The sequence below is a fragment of the Alosa sapidissima genome, chromosome 11 (assembly GCF_018492685.1).
Source record: "Alosa sapidissima isolate fAloSap1 chromosome 11, fAloSap1.pri, whole genome shotgun sequence".
NCBI lineage: Eukaryota > Metazoa > Chordata > Actinopteri > Clupeiformes > Clupeidae > Alosa > Alosa sapidissima.
The window spans coordinates 32,247,978-32,268,170 of record NC_055967.1 but is presented as its reverse complement, the minus strand read 5'-3'; the positions used below and the strand labels follow the sequence as shown (position 1 = coordinate 32,268,170).

The window sequence follows — 20,193 nt, the reverse complement described above, 5'->3', positions numbered from 1 at the left end:
AATTTGCATGTTAACCTCAAGACAGCTGCCTGGGGTGTCGAATGACTAATAACCTCATGCTGGCAAAAAGACAACAACACAACATTTTTTCATTCTCGAGAAGTATTCTGATGGTAAATGCGCATTCTATATTGCATATGGTGATTTACCACCAATTGTTCTTTTTAATTTATGTTTCAGAAAAAAAAAACATTTATCACTCTTATATATAAACATTTATCACTCTAATAACTGCACCATAGCTAGTGATAGAGTATGCTCAAGATGGTTCTCATTTGGCTGTGTATAGGCATCAGATATTATCTTGTGCTTAAATCCAAACAACCTATTTACTAGGAAGTTGCCACTAAAGGTCACATGCTCTGTCTGCTGGTGATGTTGAATATGTTCCATGAGCCTATTCAAATGTATCAGAAAGGCTTAATCCCCCAGGCACAGGAGTCCCTCAGCAACCCAGGGACACCTCAGACATTAGGCAGTCTGTAGCAGGACGAATCTATGATACAAAAGATAAGAGGAGTCAACAAACAAACCTAACCCTTCTACAGAAATGTGCTTCCTTCTCAGGAAAAGATGTCTGTTTTGTCCTTGTAGACTATCTGGAAACAACGACAATGGATGTCTCTAGCAGAACTTCTGGAGTTGGAGCAGTGGGGCGGATAGCAATCGCGTTTGGTATGTGCATGTAAAGCAGTGATTATTTGTGTCTGAAAACCACAACAAAGGTTATGGGTTCAGGACTGCTTGTAGGTTTATCACATCTCACAAATTTAGGTAACTATGCTTTGTTTCATCTATAGACCCTTTCAAGAGAGTTCCATTATCAGCATCATAGTTGGCCCCACAAGACTTCCTTTTTAACATTCCATATGTTATCTTAATGCAGAGGAAGTAGATTGGGAACCAAATAGAACGTTCAAGCATTGTTTTTGTTTTTATTGTTGAAAGGGTCTATACAGACTTGCATCAGATTAAGATTAAGAATACACAGATAGAGATTTGTCAGAAACAATCAATTCCACACAAATGGCACAGAAGTTGAAGAACATGTTCAAACTCCTTCACCCTGGGTGTTAAATTGTACTGCAGGTAGGTGTATTGGATAAGATCTGTCAGGGTGCTGACTAAATTCAATGTAACTACAAAAAGCTTGGATTCTTGCCATGATGCAATGGTGCAAGGTTAATCAATCACAGACAGAAACACTGGAAAAGTGCCCTGTTCTCTTTGAGATCTAACATAAAATTCACAAGAAAATGTAATGACATCTCAAACTAAAGCATGTACCTACAGTATGAAAAATGTGTGACAATATTTACACCCTACACATTTTTTACAGACTGCATGTGTTGCTTACCCCCAGAACTCTCTCCAGCCTGTGACTTTCATATCCTGTTGGTGAGTCCTTGAAGTTGATGACAAATAAATGTATATAATCTATGTTTTTACCTTACTCCATAGGTTTTCCAAAAAATAGTTGAGAAGAAACACCAAAACAACCAAAACCTAGAAATAATCTTCATCCAAGCTCTTGGAACTAACTATTTGTCGATATAAGAAAAAAAGAATGCTTAAAGGAACATAGAGCAATTTGCCCAATTTTGGTGTATACTTTTACATTTCATACAGCATCTGTATCATCTTGACACTAAGTTTGATGGCTTTGTACTAATTGTGTGGTAGAAGACACAACCTAATAAATGAAAGAACATTTGCCAACCCCTTTGATAGGGTTGGAGCTGGTAGAGGAACCCCAAAGGGAGCTGGTAGAGGAACCCCAGCAAGTCCCTGAGTGAACTTGGCAAGCCAGTGAGGGTACACTGGTTTAAATATCTAGTGTAATGTAATCTAGAAATGTAGTACCCTATTTTGGCCAGTAACCTATACTGTAGTAATACATTCACTTTACTTAAAAAAAATAGACATGCAAAGGATTGCATTGTTAAAAGTGATCTAGCAGAGATTAATTAACGCTAATCATATCTGAATTTGTTGGGAATTGAGGAGAAGTCAATATATATTGAATAACTTACACATTTTTATTCTTCAATTGATTTTGAACAGCAAAATACTGTCCCGGGTCTGTTTGACCCAAACAGTCCGAAAGGGTGAAAAGTAAACTTAAGGTTCTTCACCTTCACCAACTGTAGAACAGTTTTCAGTTCCCTGTGGAATAGAGCTAACATTCGGAATCAAGCTTACAATTTTGTTATTGCATTCCATGTACCTCTGTGGACCTGTCTGGTGTGACCATGTGAAGCAACATGGCTCCAAGAGCTGTCATGATCATGCTGCCATCTAGTGGACAATAAAGGTTCTTGAGGTTCTAGTTCTTGACTTGTTAGGGACCAGTTGGGGCATGTTTCATGTCTCTGTTGCTGAGAGTTTCGATCATCAAAAGGTCAGAATCACCAAGCATCTTGTAGGGGCTGTTTTTTAAAGAGTAGCCTAGAGATTGTCTGTGCTGTGGCGAGTGAGACAAGGTAGGCTATGTGTTGCGTGATATCTCTGCACCCAAGTAGCAGTGCTTCGCCCCAATATACTGTAGTCTCAAGTCAATTTAACTGCCTAAATCCCCTCGCCTTCTTAATCTGCATTGCCAGTTGTAGCCTACTCGTTGTGAATACCAGGCCACAAGTAATTAGGGATTTTTTTATTGGCTCACTTTGCTGACACTCACTAACAATGCAACGAGAGGTTCCATTCACTAAGCTATAAGACAATGCATGTAAGGAGACAAAAATGCTTTTGCTCACTTATCTAACTCTAGGGGAGACGGTGAATAGGCTAACCCACTTCCACACCACATACATATCGCATACATATCACATACATATTCCATACCACATACATATCGCACGTTCGACTTATCGAACTCTGGGAAACACGGTGAATGAGCTAAAGTCCCAAAAAGTCGGTGTGTTCCTTTAAAGTTGCTTCATTAGCATGAAAGTCGGGACATAGTAGGCTCTTACATAGTGAACTCATTAGAATCAAAAATCCTGTATTCACTCTTACCTTTCCTCAGTAAGAGAACAAAGGATAGCCTACTTTGTTTGTCTTTGGGCTTGTGTTTATATACGGAGCCCCTAAGGACGTGTGCAAAAAAAAATCTAAAGTTTAATTTCATGTGCTCACAGAAACTTTCATGTCTTCAATTTGAGCCTACGCCTTGGACAAGTTCCAACACTGTGGAAGACATCATGTCTCACCCCTGTCCCTAAGAAGCCACACCATAGTGAGCTTAATGACTACAGACCTGTCGCTCTTACAACACTTGTGATGAAAACAATGGAGAGACTGGTCTTAGGTATGCTCAGACCAGTGTGGACGCTCACCTGGTAACCTGTCTCTCTAACACTGTGATCAGCAGCACCGGAGCGCCACAGGGAACTGTGCTCTCTCCAGTCCTGTTCACCCTGTACACATCTGACTTCTGCTACAACACCGAGTCATGCCACATGCAGAAGTTTTCTGACGATACTGCAATTGTGGGGTGTATCAGGAACGGGCAGGAGGAGGAGTACAGGAGCCTGGTGGAGGACTTTGTGCAATGGTGCAAACTCAATCACCTTCAACTAAACCCTTCAAAGACCAAGGAGATGGTGGTGGATTTCCGCAGGTCTAAGCCCACTCTGCTACCAGTCCCCATTGATGGGGTCAATGTGGAGGTGGTAAGCACCTACAAGTATCTGGGTCTCCACCTGGACAATAAACTGGACTGGTCAGCCAACACTGACGCACTCTACAAGAAAGGGCAGAGCAGGCTGTACTTCCTGAGGAGGCTACGGTCCTTTAATGTGTGCAGCAAGCTCCTCAGGATGTTCTACTAGTCTGTTGTTGCCAGCGTCCTCTTCTATGCAGTGGCATGCTGGGGAGGAAGGACAAAGAAGAAGGATGCGGGGCGACTTGACAGGCTGGTAAGGAAAGCTGGCTCTGTAGTGGGAGCTGAACTGGAGTGCATCACTTCAATATCTGAAGTGCATCACTTCAATATCTGACAAAAGGACCCTGAACAAACTCATCAACATCTTGGACAATGAGTGTCACCCACTCCACAGCACTATTGTTAAGAAGAAGAGCCTGATCAGCTGGAGACTTCGTTCACTGCCTTGAACAGACAGACTGAGGATGTCATTTGTCCCCAGGGCCATTGAACTGTTCAATGCTTCACTTAAGGGAAGAGGAGAGATAGACTTCTCTGCATAGTCTGTCTGCCTCTTCACCCCCTCCATGTTTGGATACTGTCTGTCCACTATCCACTTTTTACCACTGTTTACCTCAATAGATATATAGACTTTATTCTTGCACTGTTGGACTTACTCATTTGCACTATCACCATTGCACTATCACCGTGACACTCACTCACACAGAGCACCTTACCTTACCTTACTATGCACAGAGAATCACAGGCTCAGTCCCTGCCTCAGTCATTGCAAGCACCTCTTTACTGATTAATCACCACTATGTGGATACTGTTTTTAGAATTGATTTAGATTAAGTGTTAGTTAGTATAATTTGTATTTTAGTATATTTAGTATATTCTTTATCTTCTACTGTCCTTATTGCTTAGTTGTGTTTTTATATTATATACTTTTAATTACTTTTTCTGCTGTTAGTGAATGTGTGTGTGTTGTCTGTATGCTACTGAGACCTTGAATTTCCCCTGGGGATCAATAAAGTATCTATCTATCTATCTATCTATCTAAAGGAAAGAGACAAGTGAGGAATGTTATTGAGTCTTTATTTGCAGTGTAGAATATGCAGATCTATCTACTTAACATAATACACAATCTACTCACATACATACAGCACACTGCTTGCTACAGTAAGCCTCCTATACCCCCCCTCCCCACATACACAGCACATTGTCTTCAGGATCTCCTCCAACACACATCCTCTACATACTTACAGCACACTGCCCCCACCTACCCACACACACACTACACACACACACACACACACACACACACACAGTCACTGCTCCACTCCCCTCTCGCCCACACACACATCTTCTGTCATCACTCACATACAACATACAGTACTCTGCTTGCAATAGTAAGTCCCTTCACCATACTTGCAGTACACTGCCCCCCCCCTCTCCCCTACATACACAGCACATTATTTCATCAGGAAGCTTCTTACAGCACACTGCCCCCCCCCCCCCCCCAATACACAGCACATTGTCTCATGAGGAAGCTTCTCCAACACACATATTGCACACTGCCCTCTCCCCACATACACAGCACACTATCCCATCTCCCTTGTCATCCCCCCAACACACACACCAAGACCCCTGGCAGTTGGGTTAGCCCCTTGAGCCATGGATCTGCCCAAGGTTTCTTCCTTGGTAAGGGAGTTTTTCCTTGCCCCTGTTGCTCTTGGGTGCTCCTTGTTGGTGCCCCTCCCCCCAAATCCCAATCCTTCCCCACCTTTCTTATGCAGCCCTTGCCACTTAATCTACTAAACCCCTCTTCTACTGCACTTAACCCCCCCCCCCATAAATGCACAAATAGGCTGACACCAGACATAATTTCACTGCATTTCTTACTTCCAGTAACTATATGCATGTGACAATAAACTTCCTTGTATCCTTGTATCCTTGTACACATAATTTACAGAAGCTGTGGGTACTGTATGTACACAATCAGATTCTTGATATTGTGGTGGAGACCATGGGGAGCCATGACCTTTTCATGGATGGCCCACTCATAAAAGATCATCAAGCTATTAATATATTTATTAAATACTGTATATTAGGTTAAAAGTAGGGTAAAAGTAGTTTTTGGGGGTGGGTGTACTGCTAGTGTCAAACAGTGTCAAAGCTCCAAGCATCGAACAGAGGGCCTCCTCTAACTGCTAAATTGCTCCACTGTAACGAAAGACCTCACAGGCACAATTCGTAGCGGGTGCAGCTTGCAGTGGCTGTAGAAGTACGGGTAGACTGTCTCAGTGAAGTTGTGCTTGAAAACATACAGGCAGGTATTGCGTCCAGCATCAGTGAAGGTCACTTTGCCCTTGTCACAGTCCAGCTGCACCCTGATCTTCTGGATCTTCTGACTCACTCTTAGGAGGGTGAGGATCTCGGGAGAGTACCCTTTGCCGTACTTGCCGTTGTAAAACCCAACATACCACAAACCAAACTTGTTTGTGTTCTTTTTCCTGTACACAGACTCGGCGATGACGCCCACAGCCCAGGCGGTGCTGTCCCCAACCTCCACGTCCCAGCCGTGCATCCCAGAGGTGAAACCCAGGGAGCCAAGGACGCTGGTGTAGCCGCTGAATCGCTCAGGGTTGCAGGGAAGCAGCTGTCTCTCTTCGCTGAAGGTCATGCTGGTCAGATCCGCAGAGACAATGAGGTCTGCATGGGCAGTGTTAGGGTCAAGAGCCACTGGATCTGCCAGAAAGAGAGAGAGAGAAAGAGGTGGATGAAGCAGGAAAATTCATAGAATCAGAACACATTGTGGAGTGGAGAGTTAAGGCCCCCCACACATGTCCGCCAACATACAATGCCTATGAAAAGTAATCATCCCCCTTGGATATTTTCCCATTTTATTGCTTTAATAAATGAAATCTTTGTCAATTTACTTGCATCTACTAAATGCTGACTTGAAACGGATGAATATTTATGCCAGTGGTCCCCAAACTTTTTCTTCCGAGGGCCAGCTCACTATGGCTGGCTCTAAGAGAGGGCCAGAGATTCGGAGTATATTAGTAAACATAAAAAGCTTAGTACTGTGAACAACAGCAGTCTACCTTAGTTGAATATTCCATTACATTTAATCATAGGCTACTGCAATTTAATACCATTATTAGCTGTGTTTATATTGCCATCATGCCATATCAGTGTAAAATGTAGCTCAAATGAAATAATACTAATAAAAAGACTTTAACATTCCCAAAAGTATTAGCAGGGAGTCCCAAAAGTGTATTTTGTCCAAAATGTGTGAACTCTGAACTCTGTGTATTTGCATACACAGCTCAAGTTGTGAACAAGCAATATCCTACAAATAATTTGAAGTTCTCAAACTATGAGAGTTTTATGAAGTGCAGGCAAAAACATCTGAAATGACCACTTTCACTCACCTGATGAGAACTTGATGAATTTGTATGAACATTTGAACGAGTGAATAAAAAATAGAAATAATTATCCCAGAAATATGACTTGACTTAGTTAGTTATTAAAAATTAATTGATACACTTCTAGAATACTTTGAGCACTAATGCAGTCAGCCTCTTGCATTGTTTGCAGGTAGGCCTACGTTTCATTCCGTTTACGATGGCAAACGCAAAACAGTGCCAAAACAACCACCAGTGGACAAAAAGAGTATTACATGAATGAATGGGGGAAATTACGTAAGTTATAGTTTGTCGTACTCCCATGCGGGCCAGATGCTATATAGCGTGGACATGTTTTGGGGGGCCACCCAAAATGAGGTGGCGGGCCGTAGTTTGGAGACCACTGATTTATGCGATCGCTTATTTTGCATTATATATTTTTTATTAATTAGCATTACTTTGTAGAAATCTTTGTTCTCTTTGACATTAAAGAGGGGATTTTTGTAAATTATTGTAAAAAAAAAAGCCAAATTAAATTGATCAAAATTCCATTTATAAAAGCAGTAAAAGTGGAAATATCCAAGGGGAGTGAAACTTTTTATAGGCACTGTAAGTGTGCTGACACTTTCTGTTACCTGTCCATGTACACCAGTGCCAACATTTTCAACTGACTTGCATTTGATAAACAATGGATTTTATTAAGCAGCGAGGACATTAACAGAACTGAATCATAATCTCACATGGCGGCGGCGAAAGGCTTCTGCGGTGGTGTGCAGGGTTGTATTAGGAACAATGAATGGAATTTAATATTTAAACGCTGGCAGCGGAGTATACTGCACTCATGTCAGTGCCTATGTGTGGAGGCCTTTAGAGAGGGCTGGAGAAGTGTGACCAGTTGGAGTATCAGCTTACTGTATGGCACCATGGTTTGCAGCTTCTGTGACACTTCAAACATCAGATTGCCCAGGTGTTTTGCCACGTTGATCAATAACTCTCCTGACACAGGCTCAGGGTCCTGTGGTGAGTACTGTATTCTAGAGAAAAATATGAGTTATCGTGCACACAGAGAAACATATGAGTTAGCGTGCCAACATACAGATAAATATATGGGTTAGTATGCACATAAACACAGAAACATATGAGTTAGTATGCACACAAACTGAGAAACCTATGAGTTAGTATGCACACAAACTAAGAAACATATGAGTTAGTATGCACACAAACAGAGAAACATACAGTATGAGTTAGCATGCACGGCCCGCAGAGAAACATATGAGTTAGCATCCAGCGGAGTCCAGCACAATTAATTAACCGTAACCACATAATGACACAAAGGACTCTTAGCGATCTAAAATGCATGGTCAGTGGCGAAAAGCTATAATCCAAAAAGCTAAAACATTTAAGGGTGTGTCCAGTCCACATTCAGGGTGGTTTTGTTATCAAACATCGGGCGCTTGGCACCAAAAGGTTGTTCTTATATTTCTTAATTAGTCATGGGTGTGTTTTTGGCATAACATCCTTAAACCAATGAGAATGACATCTGCAAGACATCAGCAAGCAGCGCAACTTCAAACAGCGCATCGGTATTTTGATAGTAAGCGGCGCATGTGAAGGAATATGCTTGCATGCAAGACTGTATGGAACAAGTATTCCACTAAACCATGCTTTACTAAACCTAGGAGAGTATAGCCTACACAAATCTGCACTCGTCTATTATCGTGTATTATACTGATCGTCCAAATAGAGCTCAAAGAGTCCGGTTGCACCCACATGACATCTTCCTGATAGGGTATGGAGCCCAGTGCAGAGATGTAGGCTATTGTCCCCCAAGTCACAGAAACAGAAGTGTTGCAACAATCACCGCAAAAGGGGACGGCTGTTTAGGGGAAGAGATGGGGCGTTTGGGGAGGGGAGGGGTGAGCTTGCTCTGTAGTGTTTTATTTGGTGTTTGGTTCAACTATCAACGAATGTTACACCATCCATAATCACTGCATCCTTAAGCCACGTCACTAAGAGAGAGGTTAAAAAGGGGTAACTTACCTTTCAACCATGGCTTTGTAATTCTACCAAAATAGAAATTCAGAGGAATATTGATTAACAGATCAACCTGCATGCAGCATATTCCAAATATTTTTGTTGACAATGTGATCAGTCAGGGATCTTAAAGCGCAGAGTTTACCTGCAGGAATGAAAGGTCTTCAGCCCCAAGCTCTTCCTCGAGGGCTTGGATTTTGTCCAGAAGAGACGCAATCTCACTGTCAAGTTCATCTATTTTCTTCTTCATCATCTGGCTGTTCTGTTCATCCTCCTCCTTGAGCGCAGCCAATCGAAAGGCCTCTTCTTCTCGTAGGAACTGGTGAAGCTTCTTAAACTCCTCCTTGATGAGATGTTCTGTTTGTTCCGCCTGGTTCTAAATTGGTTTTAGAGTCACTGTGTGTAAAACCTCCTTCAAACAACATTAAATGCGTACAATACCGTAATCCACTGTGCAATATAAACATGCTGGTAACACTTTACGGTAAGTGTACATGAATTGTCATGAATTCATGCATGAATTAATTCATGATTTATGTATTACTTCATTCCTTAATATCTCATGAATCATCAGGAATTTACATTTTTGTCAATATCAATGTCATCAATTGACATTGTTATGGCAGCAGATCCAGTATCTGTGTCATTCAGGAATTAGGAAAGCACTCTGGAAAGTAATGGACGCGTGCAAAAATCGTGTTTTCAACAAAAAATCTTTATCTAAGAAAATGTCTATTTCAATTTACATAAACAATAATAAAAGGTTTCTTCCTATTACAGTTTCTTCAGTAAGCTCTCAACACGACAAGCACGGTCAAAAAACTGTGTGCATCCGTGCTCCCCAATCCATCCATCTCTCATCTACCAGTCTTCAAGCCCAAAATGCGTCTTTACACACGCTATCAAAATAAAAGTCTCAATTCTTAAATTACTATTAACTTAGACTGAGATTATGCTTTCTTTCTTGAAATGATACATAAATTACAAAAATACTCATACACAAATAAACAAATATGAAATCTTATCTATGGCACTAACACTCCGGCCCCTAATTGTATAGGCGGGATGCATAACAATTACAAACTTACAAAATAGAGCCATATCCATATCAATTCAACATCTACTGTACATAATAATTTAATCTATCAATCAAACTTCAGATAGTAGATCCGTCAGCAGTCCTTGCTTGAATCATTCTGCTTTCTGCAAAAGACAAAGTTTGTTAGTTGGTCTATCTAATAGGCTAGTCTTGGTTTGAACTTGAATCCGTCGGACGGCTCCTCTTGCATCTGGGTAGGTTTGCCGGACTCTTCCAGTCAGCCAGGCATTCCTTGGGGCAGAACTATCCACAATGAGCACAAGGTCGCCAGGTGTGAAATTTCTCTTGTGAGCATGCCACTTCTGTCTCTCCTGTAGCAATGGGAGGTATTCCTGGGTCCATCTTGACCAAAATAAGTTGGCCATATATTGTATTTGTCTCCATCTTCTACAGGAGTAGACATCATCCCTGTTAAACACACCAGGCGGAATAGCTGGTTGTTTCTTCATTAACAGAAGATGATTGGGAGTCAAAACCTCTAGGTCATTGGGATCGTTGGAGGCAGCAGTTAAAGGACAGTCATTGATGACTTCTTCAACTTCGCATAGTAGAGTGTGAAGACCATCGTCATCTAAAACCTGCTGTCTCAATACAGAGTTCAACACCTTCCTGACAGTGCGAATCTGTCGTTCCCATATTCCACCTTGATGGGAGGCAGTAGGGGTGTTAAAAATCCAGGTGATGCCTTTCTGCATCAGGCCATCTCTTATTTGAGAGTGATCAAGCTCTTCTAAAGCCTCTCGGCGTTCTCTCTCGGCACCAATAAAATTGGTGCCATTGTCAGAGCGCATAGTAGACACTTGACCTCTTCTGCTGATAAATCTTCTGATGGCATTAACACACGATGAGGTATCTAAAGAGTGAGCCACCTCTATGTGGACTGCTCTAAGTGCTAGGCATGTGAACAGGACGCCATAGCGTTTCACCATGCTGCGTGCCCTTCTGACCTCAAAGGGTCTAAAATGTAAAAGGAGGTTGGTCTGGGAGTACACATTCCTCTAGTAAGTCTGCCATTTTTTGCTCTACAGGCCTTGCGTGCAGTTTCCTGCATGTAATGCATCTGGATATGACTGTGTGGGTGGCTCTGTTCAATCCTGGAATCCAGTATCGCTGCCTGACCTTTGCAATTAACTGATTTCTTCCACAGTGACCATTCTGAAAGTGGACATGCAGCAGAATCAGCCTTGCAAGGTGGTGATCCTTGTGTAGCACAGCCGGGCACCTGGATTCTTCTGGCATGGCTGACTTGTTCAACCGACCACCCACTCTTATGACACCATCTTGCAGAACAAGATCCAATCTGTAGAGCGGACTAGACTTCTTAACTTGGGAATCTTTACCTTGGAGTGAGGCCAACTCCTCTGAATACTTCTCATTTTGACTGTGACGTACTGTATCAGCACAATTTCTGCATCTTTCAAATCTTGTACTGATAAAGGTTTCTTCTCCAATGACTTTCTCAATCTTTTAATTTCTTCTTGAACTTTCAAGCTGTTTTCTTTCATCTGTCTCCCTCAGAGCAACAACAGCTTTGCATTCCTTTCTCTTGATAGCAAAGTAGTGAAGCAAGTCTTTCAAACGCAGCATCCATGCAACAGCTTTCTTCAATCTATGCCAGTCAGAGTAGTATTCCACCAACTTTGTCAGGGCTGCAACTTTAGTTGTGCTGACGAGACTGACAAGGGTTGTTCTTCTGATTTCACTATCCATAGTGCGGTGTATGTCAGGTCTTGTAGGCCACTCACGCTCATCTTCACAAAGGAAATGTGGACCATGAATCCAGTTGTCATTCTACAGGAGTGATGTAAACCTCATACCCCTTGAAGCTATGTCTGCTGGATTGCGTGAACTATTCACATATCTCCACTGAGATGGTACAGTAGCTTCTCGAATGAATGCAACCCGATTGGCCACAAAGGTCTTGAAGCGTAAAGCATCGTTCTCTAGGTACCTGAGTACAGTCAGACTGTAAAAAACAGACTCTTCAAGTGTGGTCTCCATTTCCCGTCTTAACTGTCCACTTTTACTGCTATGACTGCAGCAGTCAGTTCCAGTCTAGGGACTATTACTTTCTTCAGAGGTGCTACTCTGGATTTAGCCATAAGCAGTGTACAGCACCTCTGTCCATTCTTACTGGTAAACAAAATGTACGAAGCTGTGCCATAGCCGCTCTCACTTGCATCTGAGAAATTGTGTATCTGAGCTTTGAGAGTGGGACCAAAGTCATCTGGCTTGATACACCTGTCCATCTGGAAGCTGGACAGCTCCTGCAGCTCTGCAAGCCACTGAAGCCACCTTTGTGAGTGCCCCTTGTTGATCTCCTCATCCCAGCTCAATTTATCTTGGCAAAGCTCTCTCAAAATCAGTTTAGCTGGGAGGATACATGGAGCTACTAGGCCTAGAGGATCATATACTGAGCTCACTATCGAGAGTATTCCTCTTCTAGTGGTTGGTCTTTCCAGCACGTTCACACTGAACCTGAAGGTGTCTGACTCTGTACACCACTGGACCCCTAAGGCTCTTTCTGTTGGTAGAGTGTCCTTGCTCAGGTCTTTCACCTCCACAGCTCTCTCATTTATAGGGATATATGACAGAACTCTTCTCCTATTACTGACCCACTTTGTCAGCTTAAATCCACCTCTTAAGCATAAATCTCTCAGAGACTGTGACAGCGCAACTGCCTGGTCTTCGGAAGCTACAGCTGTCAAACAATCATCCATGTAGAAATTTCTCTCAATTGTTTTAACAGCTTCAGCTGTTGTCTCATTCCGTCCGTCTTCTGCTGTCTTTCTCAAGGCAAAACAAGCACAGCTTGGGGAGGAAGTAGCCCCAAAAATGCGTGCAGTCATTCTGTACTCTTCTAGTGTTCCATTCAAGTCTCCGTCTGGCCACCAGAGGAAACGCAGGAAGTCGGAGTCCTTGGGGGGTACCCTGACCTGGTAAAACATTGCCTCTATATCGGCCATCATTGCAACTGGCTCCTCTCTAAACCTCGTCAACACTCCTATCAAGGTGTTTGTGAGATCAGGGCCCTGGAGTAACTGGTTGTTCAATGAAACTCCCTGATCTGTTGCGGTGCAATCAAAGACGACTCTGATTTTCTTCTTTTTGGGATGGTACACCCCATGGTGCGGGATGTACCACACCTCTCCCTCCTTGCACTGACAACTATCTGCAGGCACCTTTGCTGCATAGCCTTTTGCTATAATGTCATGCATGAAGGCCTTGTAGTCAGTGTGGAACTTCTTAATGAGTTTCCTTTTGAGGTTGATTGCTCTTTGTTCTGGATGGCTGCGATTACTGGGCATCTGCACAGACTTGTTCTTAAATGGGAGACTGATACAGTAATGTCCATCAATGAACTGACAAGACTGTTCCACATCCTTCATGAACTGCCGATCATCCTGTGACATCTCTGTTCTGTCTTCACAGCTGCGCTCTGCGAAGTCAGAGTTGAACTGCTGAATTAACAACTCTTCAATGCTTGCCACGGATATCCTGTTTGCAGTGAAACTCTGCAATCTTTCATCTGTGTCCTCAAGATGATCTCTCCTGGTGGGACCATTGACAGTCCATCCAATTGCTGTTCTTACTGCGTATGGACCGTCACCTTGGCTATTGATGACTTGCCACGGCTCTATTGCCTTTGTGAGCATTAGCGCCAATCAACAGGCCAATCTCTGCCTTGATACTCGGAAGGCGTACTTCTTCAAGGTAAGTCCACCTCTGGAGGTCTTTCTGATGAGGAATGTTCTCTTTCTTGACAGGAATATCAGGCTGTGTGAACACTGAAGGTAAGTCAACATACTTGTTCTCTTCAAGTCCACTAACTTCCAGGTCTGACAGGATATGGCTATGGACAAGCTTTTCCTGACCCATAGTTCGGAGCAAAATCTCTGTCTTCCTGCCTCTAAGGTTCAGCATTCTCATGACCTTGTCCGTACAAAAGGTCGCTGAACTGCCTGGATCAATGAAGGCGTATGTCTCCACTGTCTGTGTACCTTTCTTGGACTTGAGCCTTACAGGAACGATGGCCAAAACACATTCTCTGTTTCCGGCCCCTGTGTACGCACATGTCTCCTGTCCTACAGCACTGGTGGTCTGAGTCTTAGTTGTGCTGTTCTTACCCTCCTTGGCTAATGCCTTTTCATCCTTTTGCACATGCAGAATGCTTGGATGTTTCAATGAGCATACCTGACATGTCAATCTTCTTGAGCAATCCTTACTAAGGTGACCTTGTGTAAGGCACCCAAAGCAGAGACCTTTGGATTTCAAAAACTCAATCTTATCCTTGTGTGCCTGCTTCAGGAGTTTCTCACAGTTTTCCAGTATGTGCCTCTTCTCACAGTACACACACACACATCCTGACCAGATTTAACACAGTCTGTCTTTGCACCTTGGTTTGACTGCAAGTGTTTCTGTTTTTCAGGAGCAATGCTGGTAGCAAAGCTGCTACCCTTCGTGGTGCTTCCTTTTAGGTTCTTCATAGAAGTGCCTTTTTCCTTTTGTCTGCCAGATGGAACGACTTCCTGAGGATTACCAAATAATTAATAGTCTCTCTATGTAATTAACTAAGTCTGCAAACCTAGCTCTTCTCCTTCTGCTCTCTCATTCTGCTCATTTCAAAAGCCACATGTCTCCATTTCTCCCTCATCTTGTAAGGCAGTTTGGAAAGTATGGCTCTCATATTTGTTGGATTATCCATTTCATCCATGTAGTCAACATCCTGCATGGTGTTTTGGCATCCAATCAAGAAGAGAGCATATGCATTCAATCCCTTAGCATCATCTGTTTTGATCTGTGGCCAATTCAAAGCCTTTTCAATGTAAGCCATTGCTATTTTCAACTCATCACCATAATGTTGATGAAGCAGTAGTCTGGCTTCTCTGTAGCCCTTCTCTGGCCGCATGTGTTCACAACTTCTCACCAGATCTTGTGGCTCTCCACTAGTATACTGCTCCAAAAAGAAAAGCTTGTCTCTGTCATTGTGTGTTTTGCTGTCAATAGCATTGTCAAAGGCTCTGAGAAAAGATCTATATTTAAGCGGATCACCAGAGAACACAGGAATGTCTCTTTTGGGTAATAAAGACAGAGTTTGCTGCTGAACCAACATCTCAGTGATCATGTTTTGATGGTGCATCACTTCATAAATCCTGTGACCTGTAGGCATGGGCTCCTGAGGATCTTCAGGTGGGGTTCTGTTTGGGTGATGGAAATGTGCACGAGTTGCATGTGCCGGGTTCCTACCTGTAGTATCTCTAGCAGTATCGTCAGGGATATGATATTCCTCTTCCTCATCACCTGTCGGGCCGCTAACTTCATGCACTGGGTGGGTTCTACCAGCACTTGTATAGGATCCAGCATTATAACCAATACCTGTGCTTGGCAACCTGGACTTGACATATTTATTCATTGCATCACGAGGACTATCATGACTCTCGAACACTTTCAGCTTGGCAGTAAACGCTGCGATTGCAGTTTCTAATTCTAACTGCTCAATCTCAGCTCTCAGGTTGGCTTCTTGCAACTGCATTGCTTTCTTCTTTTTCAGTGATGCTGCCTGTGCTAGTAGAGCAGCTCTTTTAGCCTCTTCTCTCATGCGTACAACAGAACTAGTACAAGACACAGCAGAGGAGCGTCCACTGATGGAACCAGCTTTACTCTTGTTTCTTTGACCACGTTCACCTACCTCTGAGACACTGTCGTGCGGAGCAACCTCCTCCTCTTCTTCAATACTCCTTTAATACACTTTTCTGTTCCAATCACAAATTCTTTAATGACAGCTGACTTCGGCTCATACCAGTTAAACTGATCTGTACTTATATCCTCTTCTGGTAACAACTGTGCAACACTGTCATTGAGCATGATAAATTCTTCGTACAGCTTGTAAAAACCTTGCAGCAGTTCAGATTCCACTTTATTAACATGCTCCCCATGAATTCTCATGTTATCAAGTTCTTTCATTTTGGTTGTTATCTGAGCCATTTTCGTTTTTCTTTGACCAATGAGCCTATGTAGCTTCTCTTCAAGTGCCTTTTGTGTGTACTTGGGCTCCCTCTTGTGGTCAATTGCAAGTGGTGTACCACCTGCTGCATCTAACTTTCTATCCGCCATCTTGTAAATTTTACTCAATGACTAAGCAGTGACTAAGCACAATTTCCAATGAACTTTCAAACACTCATAAAATAAACTTAAAAATGTCCTTCAGTAGCCTTCTTCTGTATCTTCACCACTTAACTAAACTTGAATGAACTTCAACACGTGCAATTTAGGCAGGATGAGCACGAGTTCCTTGGGGTAAGCTCCTTTACAACTCCGTTAGCATCGTTAGCTTCTATTTGCACATTAACAGGAAAGCTGTAGACTACTTACAAAGCACCATCAAACTCGAGAATGGCTCCTTTACCACACCATCAATCAGCTTCGTCCAAATTCTGTTTCTTTTCCCAGCTGAATGTCCGTTCTTTCCGTATGGAGACGTTTTTTGACTATTGTTATGGCAGCAGATCCAGTATCTGTGTCATTCAGGAATTAGGAAAGCAGTCTGGAAAGTAATGGACGCGTGCAAAAATCGTGTTTTCAACAAAAAATCTTTATCTAAGAAAATGTCTATTTCAATTTACATAAACAATAATAAAAGGTTTCTTCCTATTAGAGTTCCTTCAGTAAGCTCTCAACACGACCAGCACGGTCAAAAAACTGTGTGCATCCGTGCTCCCCAATCCATCCATCTCTCATCTACCAGTCTTCAAGCCCAAAATGCGTCTTTACACACGCTATCAAAATAAAAGTCTCAATTCTTAAATTACTATTAACTTAGACTGAGATTATGCTTTCTTCCATGAAATGATAGATAAATTACAAAAATACTCATACACAAATAAACAAATATGAAATCTTATCTATGGCTCTAACAGACATTGATGTGTTGTTCATGTATGAGGTCATGAATGAGAAACTGTGAACTCATGTCAATTCCTGATGATTCATAAGATATAAAGAAATGCATAAATCATGAATTAATTCACACATGTATTCATGATAATTTATGTATCCTTACCGTAAAGTGTTACCGAATGTTTGAACACATAATGAACTTGTCAAAGGAAATAATAATTGTTTAATATTTGATGAAGTTTCTATTATATACTTTCAGCATATATTTTACCTTTATATACTCAGCCGTTTGTTCGAAGTTTTGCTTGAATTCTTCAAAACTTTTAAGTTTGTCTTGAAGGGGCTTCAGTTTAATCCTAAGTTCTTTCTAAAAATAACAAACAACCAAAGATATTAACATAACACTTTACTCCATGAATCCTATCTCTTATTTAAGCTCTTGAAAATGTTTCAGTTGAATTTGACCTTCATATATCTGTTGACTGATAATTGCATTAATATCAACAATAATAATGAACACGTTATTTTCTTTTCATTCTTTTCACTGTGTGACTATGAAATGCAGTGTATCTTAACTGGTATGTGAGGAACCAATCTCCAATCTACTTTTTTTGTAGGAAATACCTTTTTATGTATATTGGTGTGTAATTGCATTTGTGTCCCTCACTCCTGAAGTATATTTCAGATATTTTTTCTACATGTTTGTGTTAGGAGACAAACACGTACCTGAGATGTGAATGTACCGTAACTGTCAGCATTTACATTGGCTATCAATCAGATTCTAGTCTGGAAAGACTTGTCTGGCTGGATGTCTCTGACGCTTGTACTTTTCCATTCAGCATTCAATTACAAACCACAGCATGCGCCATTCCATCAGTTGTTTACAGCATTCAATTACAAACCACAGAATGCGCCATTCCATCAGTTGTCAGCAAACATCAAAGCTATTATGAACCAATCAGCAACCATGGAATGCCTTCAAAATGATTTATTATGATGAGTCATCTCTACAGGCAACTCATCTCAAATCAGTTTATTTATTATCATTTTCAAATATTTGAGACGATAAAGCTCACTGGACAGATCTTACACCCTATATGTTTAAGACCTCTGTAAAGTAAAGATCACCTTGTGTTCCGTGGCAGCCTCCTCGACGGGCCTAAATCTGTGTCCGCTGTGCTTCTTGGAGACTCGGCACTTGACGCACGCGGGCCTCTTCTCGTCCTCGTAGAAGTGCGTGAGCGGGGCGCCGTGCGTGCCGCAGACGCCGGCGGAGGTGAAGGCATGTTCCACCCGCTGGTGCTTCTCCTCCAGGATGGCCTCGCACATGCCCCGCAGCACGATGTTGGATGGCGGCTCCGGGTTGGCCGAGACGCAGCGGCACACCGGGCACTCGCGCTCCCGCCGCTGGCCCCAGAAGCGCAGCACGCACGGCCGGCAGATGCTGTGCGAGCAGGCCAGCAGCACCGGGTCCCGGAACACGTCGCAGCACACAGGGCAGGAGAAGTCCTCCTCGGTCAGAGAGGGGCGGCCGGCCATGTGTTGGTGAGGTCAGCCAAGTCCTAGGAGTCCTAGGAGTCTCTCCCTCTCTCTTTCTCTAACTCTTTCACACACTCAGCTGGTGCTTGCCTCGTGTATGTCCTAGTCTCGTTCCTCTCTCGCTCACTCTGTTGAGTGTGCTGTATAAGCCTACCTGCTGTCTCTGTCTCTGCTTTCGTACGCCAGCACAAGTGTTTTCATTCTCAACCTGCCCTGAATGAAGCACTGTAAAACTCGATGCACAGAAGCCGTTTGGGTGCAGTTCTCTCCCTCCCTGAAGCTACAGCCCAGTAAAATGTGCGTGTGTGTGTGTGTGAGAGAACAGCGGTGTTTGCAAGCACAACCTTCTCTGACAGATCACCAAGATAAGGCAAGGCAAGACAAGATAAGAGTGTGGGTCAAATGTCATTCTAACTTGTACAGAGAGAAAAAATACCAAATATCAAAGAGATCTTGATAATATCAGTTATGCAAACATAACATTAGCTTTATGTCAGTCTTTTTTGTGATAATTATTCTAGTAACTGCCCAGATGAGTAAACACAGCAAGAATAAGTAAGACTAAGCATGACCTTCAGTTTGATTTACACCAAACCATCATACACCTAAAGTAATTTGCCCATGAGCTTCACACTCGTATTTATCCACACACCGCAGACGAAGGAAGAATGCATCTGCATCAGGTGCTTGGACCACCTGATTGACTGGTTTAGCCAGTTTGCATTAAGCAACAGTCAAACTAGAGATGTCACGCTGAAATTTAGGACATGATATGATATACCTTCTAACCCTGCAACATTCCAAGAGACCTATTCTGAACATGGAAACAGTGGATATGTTCATATCACCATGGCATCAGTGTTGCCAACTATTTCAAATGGAAAGTAGCTAAAGCCAGTTCCAAAAGTCGCTAAATGTCGCTAGATGACGTCACGCACTAATTTGCATATCAATTACGTCACCAGAAAAAACGATGATGTCCCTTTAAAGGTGCGATTTGTAGGATTGTTACCGAACGTTCTGCAGGCCAAAATCAAAACACTGGTGAACGTTCTCAAGACTACCAGACGCGAGCCTCTTCTGGGTTGCCAGATGTAATTAAGACTTAGCTAACGTTAGTTGACCTGCAGCTGCTTTAACGTTTCTCCAACCATGACCCAGCTACACATTATGGAAACAGTGAAAACAAAAAATACCTCTCTAACCAACGTAACATATTTAGCTGAAGTTAGCGATGCAGATGAAGTTTAGCCTAGGCTACCTGTTGTGGAGAAATATGGCCAGCTCTGCGTCAGACTTGATATTCTTCGTTTGACGAAGACGTCACCATCTCAAGAAGCTCCTCCGATGTCCACTTAATTTGTTTCTTGTTTAAATTTTGGAAATTTGCCTGCCTCTCGTAGTCGCTCATGACTACAACTGACAGCTGTTGACAGTTGGCCTTTGCTAATTTGGCAACCCAAATAGGAGGACGCACTAGCCCATTATTAATACGCTATTCTAGAATGAATCGTTCAAAACATAAACGAAAATTCCAAGACATTCCGCCCCATAACTCATTTTTT

At 42.5% G+C, this 20,193-nt stretch overlaps 1 protein-coding gene and 1 pseudogene across 1 annotated transcript; both read right to left on the bottom strand.

The window, feature by feature from the left end:
• Window positions 1–5,532: 5,532 nt before the first annotated feature.
• Window positions 5,533–19,402, bottom strand: LOC121723608 (E3 ubiquitin-protein ligase TRIM35-like). Its single transcript, XM_042109453.1, has 6 exons — window positions 18,218–19,402; window positions 17,361–17,456; window positions 9,239–9,469; window positions 9,100–9,122; window positions 7,972–8,093; window positions 5,533–6,397 (listed from the first exon to the last, which is right to left on the bottom strand). The coding sequence occupies exons 1-6, from the start codon at window positions 18,626–18,628 to the stop codon at window positions 5,853–5,855; spliced, it is 1,428 nt and encodes a 475-aa protein (XP_041965387.1). The 5' UTR covers window positions 18,629–19,402; the 3' UTR covers window positions 5,533–5,852.
• LOC121723616 lies at window positions 9,476–14,828 on the bottom strand (annotated as a pseudogene).
• Window positions 19,403–20,193: the final 791 nt, after the last annotated feature.

What these genes read in the sequence shown, in the direction of transcription:
- LOC121723608 (XM_042109453.1), bottom strand. Translation starts at nt 18,628, where the DNA reads ATGGCCGGCCGCCCCTCTCTGACCGAGGAGGACTTCTCCTGCCCTGTG. An exon ending in AAGACCTTTCATTCCTGCAG is followed by an intron (nt 9,123 to 9,238) that starts GTAAACTCTGCG and finishes CTATTTTGGTAG; the next exon opens with AATTACAAAGCCATGGTTGA. An exon ending in GCAAACCATGGTGCCATACA is followed by an intron (nt 6,398 to 7,971) that starts GTAAGCTGATAC and finishes TCTTTCTGGCAG; the next exon opens with ATCCAGTGGCTCTTGACCCT.